This window comes from Mesocricetus auratus, unplaced genomic scaffold (assembly GCF_017639785.1).
Source record: "Mesocricetus auratus isolate SY011 unplaced genomic scaffold, BCM_Maur_2.0 Super-Scaffold_100676, whole genome shotgun sequence".
NCBI lineage: Eukaryota > Metazoa > Chordata > Mammalia > Rodentia > Cricetidae > Mesocricetus > Mesocricetus auratus.
The window spans coordinates 14,853,302-14,872,381 of record NW_024429266.1 but is presented as its reverse complement, the minus strand read 5'-3'; the positions used below and the strand labels follow the sequence as shown (position 1 = coordinate 14,872,381).

Here is a 19,080-nt window from a genome sequence, read left to right as displayed (position 1 = left end):
ACATCCGTCTCATATGTGTTGTTGCATACATCAGCGACTCAGGGTGGATGGGAGAAGCCGGGTAGGGATCCTATCGCTCCCTCCACTTGTGTTGCAGTGGAGGAAATAATGCCAGCTGAGGTGATGTTGCCCAAATAGGAATCCAATGTGAAGCTCCTGCCAGGCTACCCATACCAATTAGTTGCTGTCCATGCTGCACCCCCCCATGTGGGCCCGTTGTAGTACCCTAGAACTGTCTACCACTCTGCCAAGCCATAAAGGGGCAAGGGGGCTCCAGACCTCTGCCCCTGAGGAAGGGGATAGGCAAAGACCTTTGGTGCTATAGACCTGAACCCAGTGTAAGACTTCACGACTATATAACTCAAATTGTCTTTGGAGCCTAAGGGGGGTTTCTGTTATTAATACACATTTTTTTAAACATCATCTATACCTCCCAGTGGCCAGTGAGTGAGACTGAAGAAACTGGGTCAGGTGATGGTTCACACTAACCACCTCAACTCTCAGAGGGAAGAGACAGGGAGACTGGAAGATTAAGGCCCACTTCAGCTGCATAGAGAGTTGGAGGCCAACTTGTGATACATGAGACCCTGTCTAAGACACAGAAACAAAGCAACAAGCAGAAAGAGCAGAGCGGCGATTCCCAGACTGAGAGGCAGCAACACCAGGAGCGGGACCTGCTCTTTCTAGGGGGGTGGAATATGCGTGTCACTCTAGTGACATCATTCCTGAAAGGGGGACTCTTGCTGCCACAGCTCCCTAAAGCTGCTTGTGTTCGTTAACAGAGCAGTAGAGTGGGAACCTCACAAGTCCATGTTGGAGGCAGCTGGGGCAGGCACGGGAAGGCTCTAGACCACCTCCCTGCTCTTCAGAACTGTGTCTGAATGTTAAGGAGTTAGAATCCATGAAGGGCGTGTCTGCCTTTCCCCAGTGAATGCTGAGGACCAGGCGGGAGGGGATATTCGTGTTGCACAACTCAGGCAACCTTAGCCCAGAGGAGGTGGGTGTGGGGGAGGCAGCCCTTCCTACAAGTAGCTCTCCCAGCTCCAAGAGCTCCTTTCTCTTTCAGTTGACTTGGAACAAGTCCTGCAGCTGGATTCTCTGGAGTACCTGGAGGCACTGGAGGGCGTGACAGAGCGCCTGGAGAGCCGTGTCAACTTCTGCAAGGCACATCTCATGATGATCACCTGCTTTGACATCACCTCCAGGCGCCGATAAGGACCACTGGGTTCCAAGCCATCAGTCCCTCACTCCCTAGGACTTCAACAGGACACCACCCTCCAAGGCCCTCTGTGCTGGCAGCACTCAAGACGCAGGATGCGGATGAAGGTTGGTGGCAAGTCTGGAGTGAGCGAGGAGCGAAAGGCGATGTTTCCTTTGTTCTCTGTGGGGAAGAAAGGTAAAGACACCAACATGTGGAAGGAAGAAATGATGGGAAAACCCGCGGGACTGAGAAAGCACTTTGAGGAACCTGGAAGGTCTCTGTACATTAGGGCCGCTAGCAGAGACTCTTAGCTTGGGGTTGTGAGGAAGGGGAGGGTGACGTGGGATTGCCATTGAAAGCAAAACACCAACAAGACGACCCAGAATGATGGATTAAGTGCCTTGCAAATCTTTATGATTATCCAAACATTTGTGTTCATACTTTCTTGCGTCCAGATGGTGCTAGTCAAGAAGAAATCAACAAAACCGAAAACTCAAGCCCAGTTTTTGAAATGTATCTACAGCTCGTTTTCTCTTGGTTCTGACTTGCTGTTTGTTCCTAAGAAGCTGTGTTTGTAGTGATATTTCCTAATCAGTATTGCAGCTGAATAAATGTTAACTGTCTTTCATGGTTATTCTGGTAAGGCCACTCAGAACATGGAAACTGCATTGGCATGAGCCAGCGTGATTCCCAGGGAGGTTTAGAAGGGCAGGGGACAGGAGATGTCACCTTCCGTGAGCAGCAGGTCAGCCAACAGCTCCATGGTCACGCATAGAATGGGTGCACATGAGCTTTAGTGAGGAGGAGGGATGTCTTTAAGGGGAAGTGCATCCAGGTGACCTGGGCCCGTGTTCTTGTTTGTTTCATGGATCTGTGATCCTCAAAACAAGTTCATGTTCCTTTCCAGTCCAAAGCCTGTGGATGGACATCTTGAATGGCTTCAGTAGATGCTGTCTATTTGTCTTCATGTTCTGTGGTGTTATTTATCCAAGGTGGAGGTTGTCTGTTGTTGAGACTCTCTTGGGCTGCTTACATGGGTTCAGAGACTTGACATCCATTTTGGAAAAGGAGGCTTGGGGTTAGGGTTGCATAGCTTTCTGTCACCGAGGGCCCTGTCCACTAGTAAGAGGTCAGCTCTCAACCTGTCCTAAAACCTCTGAAGCTCGTCCCTGAAGCTGTGGTATCCTGAGGCAGAGAGAGGAAACACATCCCCAAATTCCGGAACCCTGGATATGCAGGGCAGGGCTAAATGAATGGAGAGACCGAGATCTTGCTCCCCCCTAAAACTGAGGACTTCATTCTCAAATTACTCCCCTCCCACAGGATTGTTGAACCATGTTAGGGATACAGGCCTGCGGCATGGGATGACCAGGCTTCCGCTGACCACAGGCTGCTGGAACAACCCAGCATCCGGGGAGAATGGAGAATTCTCCGCTCTCCCAGAGCCGATGCAGCCCGCCTGTGCATATACATGCTCAGGGTTTGGAAAGAGGGCTCTGCATCCCTGCCCTCCCACCAACCAACTCCTCAATGCCAGACGCTCCCAAAGAGAAAGACTTTTGTATTTCTAGGTCAGCCCTCGCTCTGGCCACATGTACCCCAGCCCAGCACGGTATGTCCCAGCAGAACTCACTGCACAGGACCTGAAGTCATGTGAGTGCCATGGCACCTGACCCTTTACCCAGAACAGGGCACAGATGAGACCACCAGCATGACTGTACTACAGGTCAGCTCTGTGGACCAAAGGTCAGTCTCATGGGTCACAAGTCCTGCTTTGCACATTCCTAGGAGTTGATGCTTAAGAAAAAGGGTCCCAAGCTGCTGGTTGAATGGTCTAAGCTCTGGAATAGCCCATCCGCTCTTCGTGCATCCTACAACTTTAACAAGTATGTCTCCTGGGGAAGCAGGGCCTCCCCAGATCTTCCACAGCTCCTCCTCAGGGCCATTCTGCAGGAGTCCTGGGCTCAGGGCCGACCTCAGCCTTGTAACACATGTGTGCACGGACCTTCTTAACAACAATGTTCTTGGAAGCTCTGGACCCGTAGGGATGCCAATACTACGAACATCTGTTTTGATTGGTGGTTTGAAATGTACTTCTGTGTTTTGTTTTTCACAAAAGGTCTTGGTTTGGGAAAGTTTTTAAAAGTGAGCATGTCTGGATTTCTTTTCCCTGCACGAGAGCGAATTCATTTGATTAGTAATCTGTGAGCTTGGCTTTGGTCCCTGCTGCCTTTTCCCTTAATCCTGAGGTCATCAGGCCCCAGTGAATCCTTTAGTGGGCCACCAACAGAGCCCAGTACCTTTGCTGGAGTGAGATCATGCTGACTCGTCCATAGAGAGCAGACCCTCCTTCAGAAGGTTCTCTTGGGGAAGTAGACTTCGGTTGCCTCCCGTGCAGACCTGTTTGCATGCATTCCAAGTAACTTCATGCTGCAGCAGCAATGGCTTAGCAATGGTACTAGGGTTCCTTTACCAAGCCAGGTTAGCTTCCAAAGAGGTCACAACCACATGGCAAAGCATCCCATGGGATCCAACAGGCTGTGGTGCATGGAGATATTTGTGTGAAATAGTGTACATCTCTTGTTCATTCTCATAACTTGTCCCCCTCCAAAGTAAACTGCAAGCATCTTAATCTACCACATTGCATTATCTTAACTGATAGCTTGTGGAGAACCCCTGCATCCCATGATGCACCTGTTCCCTGCCCTGCCTTTAATCTGCCTGTGGGAATACAGAACTTTAGGCACAAAGAAGTAGTCCTAACATCTGAAGACAGTGCCAGTGGGAAGTGGTTCCAGATTTGGGTTGGAAAAAAACAAAACAAACAAAGAAAAAATCCAAGAGGGCAAAAGGGATGTCAAGGAACTTACTTCTACTTGATTATCTGTCTACAGAAAGGCTGGAATCATTCTTTTTAATATTAATATTTAGAGACATATGTCTTACTTAAATTCTGCCCATTTTCCCCAACTCTAGCCCTGCTTCAAAGAATTAATGTGAGGTAGAAGCAGCCAGGTAAACCTGAAAAAAAAATCTGAGTACAAATCTGAGACAGGGACATCATTCTCCCAGGAGGAAACCCTTAGTTCATCTCCCCGGGGTGTCGGGGAGGGGTTGCTTCTCCCAGGGAGCCTGCATTTGCTTTGTCTTGGTTTTCAACACCCACCTAAGAGCTGGAAGCTTTGGTCTTTTCCTTGAACCCTCCTGGACACCCCGTGAGGCTGTCTTTCACTTTCATCTCTGCAGAGTTGAAACTGGCATGTGTGGTTTCAACTCCAATTGCTGCTCTGAACATGGGAAACATAGGACGCAAATGCCGAGGTGGGTGCCCTAGTGACAGAGCAACGACCCGAGCGATGACCTCTAGAGGTAGAAGGGCTCCTGAGCTAGAGGCTGGGGTAAGGACCACCACACAGGCCCAGAAAAGAGGCAGAAAACATGCTCATCGGGCAGAAACCAGGTCCCATTTGTCGTGGATATCAGCTTAAGCTTGGAGTCTAGAGTCCAGGAAGGATCACTCGTGCCGTGTGCCGTCAAAAGGACGTACACACTCAGTCTGTGCTTGCTGCACCGGCTACGAGGGGCGTGGACCTCACCTCCCCAGGGACAGCCACCTTCTCTGCTCTTCATATTCTCGTGCCCCTCATTAATCTGAGCTCACTCATAAGCCTTCCTGTAAGACTTGTATTTCGAACCTGCCGTCTGCCCTTGACTTCCTGGTAGAGAAGGTGGGTTGCCAAAAGTCCACCATTTGCACTGTGCAAACATGGCCTTTGCTGATCGGTAATTGAGCCCAAAGTGAATGTTTTTTTGGGTTCCTTGTTCCACCAAGAATTCTAGTCTGTAAAAGAAATTACTAAGCACCAGTTCCTTCCCAAATTGAAAACAGATTTCCGGAATGTTGTTCTTTCCTTGGACATAATACAAAAATATTTCCTCCCTTTTAGGGTAGTTTATCTTTGAAACCCAAAGCCAGTGCCCATTAGACACAGGTTGAAAATCCTGTGTTCCACAAGTTGATGCTGACTAAGACATCCACTGTCATTGTCCCTGGAGCCTCCCTGCCACTGCCTAGCATCATGGCCGGGCTTTCTGCATTGAGAGAGGTGCCCTCAGTGCTAACACATGTGTGACAGCACCGCAGGGGAGGGGTCGGCACGGCTCGCTCTTCTCCATGCCAAGTTAAACTGCTGAGGGCAAGTTTCACAGACATGGGTCTACTCTATTTTTTTCTGTTTTTTTGAAGTGATAGAAACACAGTGTTCTTTTATATTATACAGAGTACCACTCCCCTCTTCTGAACAAATGTCTGTAACCACTTTACAACATTACACAGCTGTTTGTAAAACAATGCATAAACTGCATCCTTTAGCAATCTCCTAGTGTGTCATCCGGAACATACCCTGAAATGACAAATTCTGCATTATTTTCATAAGAGTAAAAGCAGAATTCTAACACAAGAAACTCTTAAATCCAATATATCCTCTCCAAAAAAAAGTTTTTTGAAAAATCCTGCGAGTTAATTTATTGGTCCCTAAACACATTCTACTTAGGGGTGGACCTATTCGAAACCTGAGCTGATGTCACAACAGTGTGGCACTGTGGGTAGGCCCAAGCCTAACATTCTCCACATACAGCAATTCCGGGTGCCACAGTTGTGGGAGTGAGCGTTTCGATCCCAGAGTCATGCATTTGTTCTATGCACACTTAGAATGACCTTTCCCCAAGGAGTCTTCCCATCTCTGTTCCCCACAGCCAGGCTTGACTTACAGAGACATTCCCACTGACTTACAACCTCAGAACGCTGTCCTGTAGCACCGCTTGCATTTCTGGATCTCTTTACGCATCGTGTTCAAGAATGCCCTCCACGTGCTCTGTCGCGGTGTGTGCTTGCTCCATCTCTGTCTTTCTCTTCTGTTTTCTTTACTCCAGCAAAGTCTATTGGCAGCGTCCTGGGCCAGGGAAGGGAGGATGGATACCGACGGGGGTGGGGATCTCCTCCTCCGACTGCAGAGCTGTGCTTGGCTGGCTCTCTGAGACAAAGTTCTTCCTTCCCAGTTGGCATGGTGGTGAAGTCGGGAAGCGGGTTCCATGGACCTCAGTAGCAGAGGATCCAGCCTCCTCCAGCTGGGTCTCCACACAGCCCCTGAGGAAAGTCCTGACAGTGTTAACTTCTACCCATCCCCAAGATCCCCAAGAGGTCCTGGCCTTGGATAGATGTTGTAGCTATCTGTTTGTTAAAGAAACCAAAGCACTTTAGTGAGTCTTACAACCTGTAATACTTATGGCATGTGTCCCCTCGCTGGATCTCTGAGAGGCAGAGAGGGGATTGGGCCAGTAGTCTCATTTGAGAGGCAGCTAGAATGAGGAGGGAAACCCTGGAGCTAGGAGGCAGGGAGCCGGGGCCGCAGCTGGTGCTGTCACTAGCATAAACCTTGGGTGGGCTGCTGCATTTTGCTGGGCCTCGGGTCCCCTGTAGACAGTGTGTCGGGGAGTCATAAAAGCTGCCCTCCTGGGCTAGTATAAAAGGAAAGGAACTGTGTAATTGGTGGGACACGGTTTGAAGAAATGAGACGCTCTCTCCAGGGTAGGGGGGATCATATATAGATGAAGAAACTGACATCAATGGTCACTAACGGGCCCAGTCCACAGAAGGGTCTCATAGCAGGTCTGGGACATGAGCCCAGACACCTGGGCTCTCTCTTAGACCACCTTGCACCCAGAGTGTGTACACGATCACACGACGCTCCTCTGTGCCAGTATGTGGACATTATGGGTGTGTCTGTACAGAGGGTGTGTAACACAGACGAACAGCATAAGACAAAGGCCCCGAGGCTAATTCTGTTTTCAACAGTAGACCTACCTGTTGCCTGCGACACAAGCAACTCTTCCGGAACTCGGATTTTCTAAGTTGTAAAATGAGGACATTGTGGTACAAGGTCTTTGCGGTTCTTCCAGCTCTGACTATGAGAATCCACGATGAGTGATGTATGTATGTATATATCGATATGCTTATCTGTAGAAATGGGCCCACTGGGAAATTGGAGACAGGCCTGCCTAAGTACATTGATGGTGTCAGAATCGGCAACTTCACAAGTCCATGAGCCTTCGTTTTAAAAGTCGATGGTGGCATTTATAGTCATTGTTTCAAAGTCACTGTTTACCTGGATAGAGGATTGGTGCTGTTTTAGAAATTAAGTTCTTAGCTCGCAAGTGTTTGCTGTTAATTTTTTAAACACAGTTATTTGTTCAATAGTCAAAATTTTAACTCTTCTGCCTTGGGCAGGTCCCCAATAGCCCGTTTGCAGGCTGGGTTTTTGTGTATGGGCTTTTACATAACTATCTAAAATTTAGCTGTTGGCTTGATCATGGTAAATATGAACAGATTGCCTGGAGAACAGTCCAGAAAAGAATTGAATTCTATAGTTCTCATCAGCTGGTGACATGAAAATCATTAAGCTATGTGCGATTTCCTGGTGTGAAGATGTTGTTTGCTGGCTACGGTCTCTGACTTTGTGGCATATGAAGTATAAAATGTTGTAAAAAAAAAATCTGGTGTTTAAAAGAATCAAACTATGGTGGCATTAAATGTTCACTTTTATCTACCCAGACTCATGCCTCCTTCTCTACCCAAAAGGTCCTTTGTGCACAAGGGAGATGCAGTTCAAGAACCAAGGTGCTTCACCATGGTAAAGCTATGCCTTAGAGAGGGGGAGGCGAGGCCCCGCAGGTCCTCTGGGATTCACCTGGCTTGTCCTACTGTGGGGCTGTCCTCCAACAAGTCAGAGCCTCAAGCAGGAATGGATGGAGGGGAGGATTACGTCACCAAATCCCAGGAATGGTCCTCCATCCCAGAGAGTCTACTGGCATGGTGTAGAGCCCACCTCCGCTCAGTACTTCTGGGGTCTGTCACACAGAGTCAGGGCGTGTGCTGTGGTTGCAGATGACTTTAGCCTGGACACAGGGTTCCTCATTATACTGGAATTTGTCTCAACTATGGCTAAACACATTCCAAAAGAAGGAGAAAAAAAGATCAGGACTGTACAAACATCTCCTAGGGCAGCCCCTGCTCCCAAGGACAGGTGTCGACACAGTAGCAGTAGTGGTCATTGGGTGCACCAGTGCCTGGGGGACAGGCCCGGTCACCATGGAAACAAACACGTACTCTTGCTTCTGCCCAGGACTGCTCTGAGTCACTGACCTTGCTCTGAACCTTGCCTGGCCTGTGGGGCCCTAAGGCTCTTGCTTTTCTTCTCCTCAGATCCTAGACAAGACCTTCCTGGGCTCCCATAGGCCACCAAAGATACTCTATGGAAACAACCTCAGGGGCCTTAGTGGGAACACCGTCTCGGGAAGCTTGAGGATTGCTGTGCACATCAGCCCCTTGGGAGAACAGAGAATGCCTTGGCGGAGAGGGGATTGCTCCCAGTCCTCTTGCTCCTCCATGAAGACCTCCATCCCTCAGTTCTCCAGGGTCAGGCATCTCGTCCCCAGTTCACGCCTGCCCTCCGAGGGGAACTGGCCAGGACAATGAACGTGGTCATCAGAACAACTCTGTGTTTTACATAGTCAAGTTTCTAGATTGCTATCCACATTGTGTGTGTGTGTGTGTGTGTGTGTGTGTGTGTATCTGTGTGTGTCTGTCTGTGTGTGTGTGTGTGTGTGTGTCTGTGTCTGTGTCTCTGTGTCTGTGTGGGGCACGGATGTGTGTGACCTAAGTGTGGGGGTCAGAGGTCAACCTCAGATGTTTTTCTTTGGGCACAGTCCACCGCATTTCTTGAAGCAGGATTTCTTACTGGCCTGGAACTTGCTGTCTAGACTAGGCCATCTGGTAAACCCTAGGAATCCTCCTGTCTCCACCTCCTCAGTGCTGGCATTGCAAGTACACACCACCATATCTGGCTTCTTTAAAGCACTGGTTGGTTCTGGGGATCAAATCCGGTCCTCAAGCCTGTGTGGCCAGCACCTGACTGACCAGCCATCTTTCCAGCCTCTTCCATTTGTTTTATACGTGTGGCCATGTATCTGCCAGAAGCAACCTAAGAGGAGAAAGATTTATTTTAGTTCATGGTTTCATGGTATATAGTCCATCATGGTGGGCCCACCAGGTAGTATAGCTCATCCGCAATGGTTCTGAGGCAGCAGCTGGTCCTACCAGGAAGCAGAAAGAAAGCCAGGCTGTAGCTCTCCAGGCTGTTCAGGGGCCTCAAGACCAAAGGTTCTATTACCTCCTTAAATCATGCCACTGGCTGAGCACCAAATGCTCAAACACAAGAGCCTGTGGGATGTTTCATATCCAACCCATGACGTCATTCTTTTCTATTCAACCAACAAGCCTGTTGCTATTTTGTCTACCACAGTACTGCGATGCCCATGGTCAGCTAGCTGCCTTTGGGACTATGATGCCATGAACAGCCATGCAAGGGTCTTTCATCCCGAATTAGCAGGTCAGGCTATTCCTGTTCCTAGCAGAGTTTTGTATTCTATATAGGGGCTGTCACAGTGTCTGGGGCCTCCATCTTCTGCTCTAACTGAAGGCATTTCTCGAAAATCCTTATAATCACGTGGGATACTTGGAGTATGGCCACAAAGATTTAGCTGGATGTTGTGGAGGCTGCTGGCTGAGTTTTTCCTGTCCCCCTTTCCTAGCATCCAGAACCAATCCTGTAGCTCAAGGAGCACTCAACCAACACCAGCCGAACGAGTGAGCCAACCAACCATCTCGGGGAGATGATGTAGCAGGAGAGCCAGGAATGGAGGTGCAGAAACTTCAGGGTCCCTTGAGGAAGGTACCAGAGGACTGAATTTGGAAAACCCTAGCTGACACAAAGCCCACAGTTCACAGAGGAGGGGGTAGCAGTGCTTGGTACCAGGGCCAAACCTAGGCCCGTGGTCTATTATACACACAACCACAGCCGAGACCTCCCAGCCACCAACCAACCCTGGCTTCCGAATTCCTAACACTACTCCCTAAGACATGAAAGCACATGGTGTTTCTGAATCCTGTGGCACCCATGTAGAAGCAAGCACTGAAGAAGCCTTTATGAACCTCCCTTCTGGTCACGGGGATAAAATAAATCCTGGGCTTCCAGTTACACACAGTTACCCATGGCGACAGGAGAATACATAGCATTATCATCAACAGCAAAGGCCTCTTCCCTTTCCTGCAGTGAGGGCCCAGGACCAAGCCTCCACTGGGAAGTGTTTTTTAGAGCACAAGGAAGGAGGAGGAGAGACATGATGGCACAGTGAGCATTGTCCACCTGCCTGGAGGAGGTGATTGGCAGGTCACCATGCTGTCATCATAGGGGAGCTACTGTGTAGGCCCATCTGCCTTCAGGGTACATGGTGGCTGCATTACTTTTCATCGCTAAAATTTTGGAACTACCCTGTTCCTTCTTCCATGGTGGGACCCAGGAATTGGGTTTGCTTTTTAGTTTTGTGTGTTTGTTTTTGGTTTTTTGAGACAATGTTTCTCTGTGGCTTTGGAGGCTGTCCTGGAACTAGCTCTTATAGACCATGCTGGTCTCAAACTCACAGAGATCTGCCTGCCTCTGTCTCCCGAGTGCTGGGATTAAAGGCATGTGCCACCAACACCCCCACCTGGCTGCTTTTTAGTTTTTAACCCTTTGTTGTGTTTTGTTTGAGAGCAAGTGCCACTCTGTTGCCTGGACTGTTCTGGAACCTGCTCTGTATATGTAGTCCATGCTGGGATTGAAGTCATAGCACCCTTCCTTCCTCAGCCAAGGGCTGGGATAACAGGTGTGCTGGCACTAGGCACCTTTATTTTTTAATTTTTTAAAAACTGGACTTATAAAGATGGAACTAGGAAATAAAAATCACCTTTTAGCTCACACCAATGAGAAACACTGCTGCTATTATCATTAGTTTGTGCATGATCTCTGTCTCTGTCTGTCTGTCTGTCTGTCTCTGTGTCTCTTTCCCTCTCTCCTCTCACACCCTCTGTGTATGTGCCTGTTTCTCTCTGTGTGTCTCTTTCTCTCTCTGTCTCTCTCGTTACAAATAAACTTGACTATGAAGACCCTTTCCCTCAGTCCCACCAGCACAGCCAGAACAGCACAGTGTATGCTCTAATGACAGGACTGGGCCAGCTGTGGAACATTTTATCATATGGACTAGGTCCCCTTGATGCACCCTATCCCCAGTCATGGCCCGTGAGCTTGCACTCACTTCCCATTGTCATCAGTTACACTGTCACAAACACATTAAGCATGAATCTCTTCTTTAATTTCTCTGACACATCCCTGAGGATAAAGTCCTAGTTGTGAACTCGCTGTAACAACAGGAATGAAACATTGTTACAGGGCGTTTTACACACACCAAGTGGCCTTCAACTGTCCATCTGAACAATGAATAAAAGATTCCCTGATGGCCCCAAACGAAGTTTTCTCTTCCTTCTTATACCTGTTTCATGGATTCACTTGCTTGTTCATTCCACAAATGTATAAAAAGGAGTTCTCACAAGGTCAGCACATCCGTTAGAAGATGCACCAAATTCTTGGCCTGTGCGGCGTCTACGTATTTTAACAAAGGGCATGCACATCTGTCTTTGAACTTGGCTTCTGGGGGCAGAGGCTGCCTTCTGTGACTTAGCACAGAGCCACACACAAAATGAGTTATGACATGGAGGGTTCAGGCAGAGCTATCAAAGAAAGGGGAATTTATATACAAAAGAAACTATGTCCTGGGACTGACTGACTCTCTCTTTCTGTCTCTGTCTCTCTCTCTCTCCCCCCCCCTCCTTCCCTCCCTCCCTCTGTCCCTCTCTCTTTCTCTCTCCTCTCTCTCCCCCCCCCTCTCTTCCTATCCCTCTCTCAGTCTACTCTCTGATTCTTGTCTGAGGAATCCTTGAGAACCATGACCTGCAGTACCAGAGCATGTCTGTATTCTCATGTGTCAGAGCCAAGCCCTGGTCTGTCCTGTCTGGCTTCTCCTGGGGATTTTTCAGTGGCTAACCGCAGGCAGTGTGCAAGGATATGCTGTGATCTGGTCTTTGCTCAGCAGGCCTAAGACAACAGTGGATTTTGTTCATTTTCTGACCTTTTTTACAATAGAAACACATGTGGATCAAGGTTCAGGAGGCTGGAAGTCCAAAGGCACAGTGCCAAGGTCTTACAGAGTCATCCTATGATGGAGTAGGGGAGGGCAAGGAACCTGAGCAGGACAGGAACCCTGAGGAAGGACAGGTGGGCCATCCTAATCATGTCATCCTAACATAGAGACTTTCTACTACGTCCCACCTTTAAAGGTCTCTCAAGAGTGCCAGTCTGGGGACAAACCCCTTGTCACTCACACCTGGCAGGGACACTTAATGCCTAAACTCCAGCAGTAACAAAACCTGAAGGTTTTTCTGTAGGGACTCCTGGAGTGCAGTTAGGATTAGGGTTTGTATTAGTGTTAGTGTTTGGGTTAGGGTTAGGTTTAGGATTAAGCTTTGTGTTAGGTTTAGTGTTTAAGTTAGGCTTAGGGCTAGGCTTTGTGTTGGGGTTAGAGTTTGGGTTAGGGTTAGGTTAAGGGTTATGGTTTGTGTTAGTGTTTGTGTTTGTGTTAGGCTTAGGCTTAGGGTTAAACTTTATGTTGGGGTTAGGATTTGGGTTAGGGGTACGTTAAAGCTCAGGGTTAGGGTTAGGGTTTTAGTTATGGACAGGGTTAGGGTTAGGTTTTGTATTCGGGTTAGGGTTAGGATTTGATTAGGCTTAGGGTTAGGGTTTGGTTTAGGATAGGGTTAGTGTTAGGGCTAGCGCTGGGGATAATATTTGGGTTGGGTTAGGTTAGTGTTTGGTTGCGAGTTCCTGCAGAGTCCTGCAGATGTTAGCTCATACTAACTCCTGAGTCATGAATTCTAATTCTCTTTTGCAGAGCCCTTCCTACAGACTGTCTCACAGTTAATGTCCCTCTGTGACACACAAGCCATTGTTTATGTGGAATATTCTAAAGGCCAGCACCACATAAACTGCATTACATCCCCCAGGATGGAAAGCTGCCTCCTGGCCTGCCCAGGGCCCACCTATTCCTTCAACCCAGCTCTTCCAAGTGGTTGAGTGGCAGAGTTACAAATCCCTTCAGGCAACACCTTGACACATGAGGTGACTCCCAGCTTTTCCTTTTCCACACCAGTATGAAAAACAATTGGGGAGCCCTTGCTTCATACTCTTTTTGAGAAACTGTGGCCCTTAGTCATTGGGCTAATTCACATCTGCCTGCCTCTCTGCGCGGTGAAAGGGCAACTCTACTGTCAATGAGCCCTGTGGGCTCCAGCGTACCTCGGGCTTCCTGAGATCACTTCTTTTGAGCTCCCAGGGAAGAGAAGAGAATGAAGGTGTGGGGAGAGGCTAGGTGAGGTGGCTGTGCTCTGTCCCAGCATGGGACCTCAGCTCTGGGTCCCCACCAAGCAAAGAATGGTGTGGCATTGAGTGGACAGGATTGTAAGGACCCAGCTGAGTCCAGCTAGTGTTGCTGATGTCTGGCTCGGTGTACTCTAGAGTGTTCCACCCATGCACATGCCACTCTGAATCAATTCTAAGTGCAACGCTGCCTGGGAGAAGCAAGACGTGTGGGAGCCCCTGATGTGAGCGACTCCCGTGGCCGGCTGAGGAAAGAGTTCCAGGGCTGTTGCTCCTTCTCAGAAAAGATGTTCTGACCCTAGTGGCAGCAGAGGAGACTGTCTAAAACACTGGGCCTGGGTCAAGTCTAACTTATGCTCTCTGAGAAATTCTGGGTTGCCATCGTCAAAGTTTCCTACCACCCCTGGGTTCCTGTGCCGTGAATTTCCCTTTCTAAAATCCTGCAACGCTAACTGAAGTAATTTTCCTCATCCTCAACTGATCTGTCCTCCTTGGGCACAGCCATTGGTCAGGGATAGAAAGGCCACTCCCCTCTCCTAACCACAGGCCCTTTGCCCATGTAGTCACTGTCAGTTTCACAGGTTTGGTGTGGGGAGTGCTGTATGAGACGTTTGAATGACAGAACCTCAGTGGCCAGAGAAGTCACAGCTTCAGGAACCTCAGTGCTTCCCAAAACATGGAAAGGTCATTCACCCCAGTCCTGACCCTAGGCAACCGTGCTTCTAGCCATAGGAATGGCTAAAACTCCGGGTGCTTGGGGGAGAGGGAGGAACATGCCTTTCCATGGCTTATGTTTGAAGTTGTCAGCAGTAGGCTCCCCCTCTGCATAGCCTCCATCTCTCTCAGGGTTGGTGACAGCCCTCTGTGGTCCTTCTGTTTCTTTATTCTTGTGGTGCTGTAGATGCAGGCCTAGACCTTGCCCATGATAAGCACCTGCTTGACTGCTGCTGAGTGGCATCCCAGCCTCTGTGCCATGGTCTGTCCCAAACTCCTGTCTATTGTTGAAAGCAGGGCCATGGTCTCCCTGCTCTGTACATATGTGTGCTATTGGTTCTGCTTCTCTGGGGAACCTGACTAATACAGGACTTCCCTTCCCCGACAGTGGATCTGTTCTTTCGCTAGTAAAAAACTCCCTCTGGGAGAGCCCTGAAGGGAAGGGAAGGGGGAAGCAAAGCCTCATTAGGACCCTCCACCTGGATGGCCACTGCAGGGACCCTAATTACTGCACCTGAATTATTCTTCTGCTTGCAAAGGAGGGCGTCTCTAAGGTCCTTATTAAAACTTATGCAGCTTCCTCAGCATGGCAAAATGAAAACACAGGAGTCTTGTTTGAGCTGACAACAGCATAACCAGGTCCTGAGGGCAGCTGATCCCCGGTCACATCGTGCCTGGCCCTGCTTCAGCTGACCTGTGTCTTTGAGGGACCTAAGAGGGGAACCCTAGGGTGGAGGCTTGGCCTTCACAGTCTTTGATCCTGAGCACTGGCAGGAGGGAGGGGCTCGCTGGGAGCTTAGCATAGGGAGAGTGCTGGGGAGAAGGGCAGTAGTGGGGAGAGTGTGAGGAGAGACAGCTGTGGAAACAGGAGCGGTGCTTGCTTCAGCTGCTCACATGCACATTACTCAAGTGAAGAGGTGGCTCAGTGGTTAAGAGCACTGGCTGCTCTTCCAGAGGACCTGGGTTCAATTCCAGGTACACAACTATCTGTACCTCCTGTTCCAGGGGACCTGACACCTCATACAGACATACACATAGGCAAAACACCAATGTATGTAAAATTTAAAAAAATTATTTTTTAAAAAAGTGTTGGTGATCCTGCAGGGTGTCACACAGGGTTCTGGAAGCAAAGAATCAACAGCAAATGAGACAGATCCTGTTCAGGCCGTTTTGTGCCTGCCCCTGCAAGGCACAGTGGGCATGACAAAGCCCTGTGTATGGCCCGCTGGCTTCAAGGATGGAAATCCCTTTTGAAAGCTGCCCCTTCCTGAGAACTCTGTCGTATCTTCAGCCCGCCGTTTTGTCATGTGAACTGTCACCTGCCCCTGCTGGCTTGAGAGCATTCTTCACTGCCCCATAGAGACTCTTCTGTTAAGAAACATGCATCACAGGCCGGGCGGTGGTGGCACACGCCTTTAATCCCAGCACTTGGGAGGCCGAGGCAGGCGGATCTCTGTGAGTTTCAGGCCAGGCTGGACCGACAGCCTCCAAAACAATACAGAGAAACCCTGCCTCGTAAAAAAAAAAAAAAAAAAAAAAAACAAAAAACAAAAACAAAAAAAAAAAAGGAAAAAAAAAAAAGAAACATGCATCACCGGGAGACCCACAGTCGATGCCCGTGGTGATGGAGAGGCAAGACCCAGGCTTCTTCCCCAGTGGCTTGGAGAGCACAGAGGAGAAAGCTAAAGAAGAAACTGCGGTTTGACAACTCAGCTTCCAGGTGGTGGGGCAGGTATCCTGTAGCACCGAGGAGGGCATGGTCTGCAGAAATGAACAAAACTTCCCAGGCACGCGGAGGAAGAGCAGGCCTGCAGGAATGGGGAGCGGGCTGCAGTCTGGACACACCTGGAGGAGGCAACCGAAGGCTGAGAGACAGAGCCGTGTTGAAGAGGAGAGCTGACAGAGTCTTCCCTTAGACGGAAGAGCTTTTGCCCTCAATCCTTAAAGCAGACAGGATGGAGTGTAGATGCTTGCTCATCTACAAAGTCGGGAGTTCAGTCCCAAGCACCGTGTGAACCAGGTGTGGTGCCATGTGCCTGCAACCCCAGCGCCCCCCTAGGTGTAGGCAGGAGGAAGTTCAAGGTCATAGTGCATTCATGGCCGCCTTCAGCTACACAAGACCTTGTCTCAAACAAACAATAGTAAAAATAAAGAAAGCCCCTCAGACATAAAATCACAAATGATCCGTTTGGAAGAAACTGAGGCCCAGCTCCATAGGGCATGGAGGTGATCTCTCCAAGGCTGCAAGTGTTTGGTAGAGATGAAGTGAGTTATCTAAACTGCATATCGCATCACCCCTCAACCCCCTGCATCCTCCCCCCCCAACCTCCTCACCCCTCCTGCATCCCCTGCACTCCAAAGGATTTGCATCAGTCCCCAGTTCTAAGCATAACCCACTTGTCTCATTTGGAGTCTGTGCCAGGCCAGTAGGAAAGTCTGAAGAACTTGTCGCAGCTCAGAAACTTAGTTGAAAACTTGAGGGAAAAAAATTGTCCTTTATTTGCAACTTTTCTATAATTTTGAGGATTGAATAAAAGATCCAAACAGAATAGTGGTTTGTGGTCAGTATTAGTTTGTACACTGGTTGGTTTTTTTATTTTTGTTTTTTTCAGTTTGACCCCAGCTAGAATCATCTGGGGAGAGGAAGCTTTAATTGGGGGAAATGCCACCATTAGCCTGGCCTGTAGACTTGGGGCACTTTCTGGATTGATGACTGACATGAGAGGACCCAGATCACAGGTGACTGCCCTCGGCCAGTGGTTCTGGGTTGCGTAATAAAACAAGCTGGGCAAACCACGGCAAACAAGCCAGCATGAAGCCTTCCTTCATGCTCTCTGCCTCTGTTCCGCCTCCAGGTTCCAGCCATGGCTTTCCTTCAACATGGACTGTAAGAAGTAAGCTAAAATGAATCTTTTCCTCTCCAAGATGCTTTGTGTGTTCTTTAAAAAATAAATACAGGGAAGTAAATAATACAGACTAATATAGTTTATTAGGCTTCCATTTCTTTTTTTAAAGGCAGTGCATAAATTGATTTCCCCACAGTGTGAGGGCTGGTTGGCTTGGGCTCCCCTCACGCTGCACTCATTGGCTGACAGTGGCCACCTCCTTGTTGTCACCCTGTCCTTTCTCCCAACATTCAGTGTTTGTGCCCAAGTCATCACTGCTTAGCCGGATACCAGTCAGACTGGAGTAGGGCCCATGCTATCAGCATGGTTTGCATTTAATTACATATTAAAAGTCCCCTCTTCCAGCACAGTTAAATTTGCAAGTACCTATGGTTAAGGTTTCAACATGTAAATCGAGAAGGGGACAGAGTTCACCCTAGTTCTTCATCTGCCCCTTCACTTGTCTCTTGCCAGGGAAGAACCCCTTCCCTTTGTGGGACGTTCTATAAGCCATAGTGGTGTTTGGAATGATGGACGTCATCTGGCATCTGAATGCTTGGTCCTTACTTGGTGGCCCTGTTTGGGCAGGCTTAGGAAATGTGGCCTTGCTGGAGGAAGTATGTTACTGGGGGCAGCCTTTGAGAGCTTAAAGCTTGTGCCATTTTGAGTTTTCTGTTTCCTGCTTATGTTTTGTGATGTGAGCCTTGAGCTGTTCCTGCTCAGGTGCCTGCTCATCCCCACCGTGATGCTGGGACTCTTGATTCCTCTGGAACATAAGCCCCAAATAAATCCTCCCTTATGTGGGTTTCCTTGGTCATGGTGTTTTAGCTCAGCAATAGAGAAACAACTAACACAGCCCCAACTGTCCTTGAGCTCCTGGAGGATGGGAAACACCCATGCATCTTATGCCCGGATGTGTGTCTACAGCTAGACCGGAAGCGCTCATTTGGCAGAGACACTGTCTGCCTCCCCCATTTCTAGCACCTAGCCTTTCGTAGAACAGTGGTTGTTGAAATCAACTGCCAGGGAATAGGGACCCAGATGTCTTTAAAGCAAACCTGGGGCTGGGGGCTGGGAAGATGGCTCAGTGGGTGGTGGCACTTGCTGCTAAGACTGACAACCTGAGTCTGATTCCCAGAACCTACCTAGTGGAGGGAGAGAACAGACTCCTGCAGGGCGGCCTCTGACCTTTCTTGTTTACACACACGCATTCACATGCACGCATGCATGAACACACACATGAACGCAGACTGCTCACTCGCACGCATGCACAGAGAGAGAAGATGTTAAAAAGTAAAGCAAACCAGAAAACCAAAGCGCTGGATATTATTTAATCTTTAATGTTAATTAAAAATTCATGACCTGCAAGCAGGAAGTCAACCCACAGTGAAGTCCCATGACTGTGTGTGTGTGTGTGTGTGTGTGTGTGTCTGTAATGCATTTTTTGTTAGTTTTCTTTGCTTTTACTTTGTTTTTTTTTCTTTTGTTTGTTTGTTTGCTTTGGGAGGCTTCCTGTTTATTTCATTCTGCTTTCTGTAAATTTGCCACATGCTGAGTCAGCATTCCTCAGGTTGCAGCCACTCTAAGAATGCAGCTATCACACGGGATAGACTACATGGAGGCACTGAAAACCCATGCTCATGGAGAGGGAGCATAGTAGGACAACTTTCAGTTCTCTCATCCCACCCATGGTTTCTGGGGATAGAACTCAGGTCATCAGGTTTATGTGGCCAGCAACTCCACCCAGTGAGCCATCTCACTCGCCCAGACTCTACCAGTGTCTTCTGGCGTGCGGTGTGCCCCGCACAGGGCACGCACGCAAGCAAGCACGCACACACGCACAAAAATGTATGTACATACTGGAGGCACTGGCTCCCCTTTTGACAAAGTAAAATGCCCAGGAATACCTAGAGCA

General features: G+C 48.9%; 1 protein-coding gene across 2 annotated transcripts in view; it reads left to right on the top strand.

The window, feature by feature from the left end:
• Positions 1-7,806, top strand: part of Kif26b (kinesin family member 26B) — a 393,085-nt gene extending 385,279 nt beyond the window's left edge. For both annotated transcript variants that reach the window (XM_021231918.2, XM_013119200.3), the window contains one exon: positions 1,067-7,806. In XM_021231918.2, the coding sequence (XP_021087577.1) occupies positions 1,067-1,215 (149 nt within the window). In that variant the 3' untranslated portion in view covers positions 1,216-7,806. The remainder of the gene's footprint in view (positions 1-1,066) is intronic.
• Positions 7,807-19,080: the final 11,274 nt, after the last annotated feature.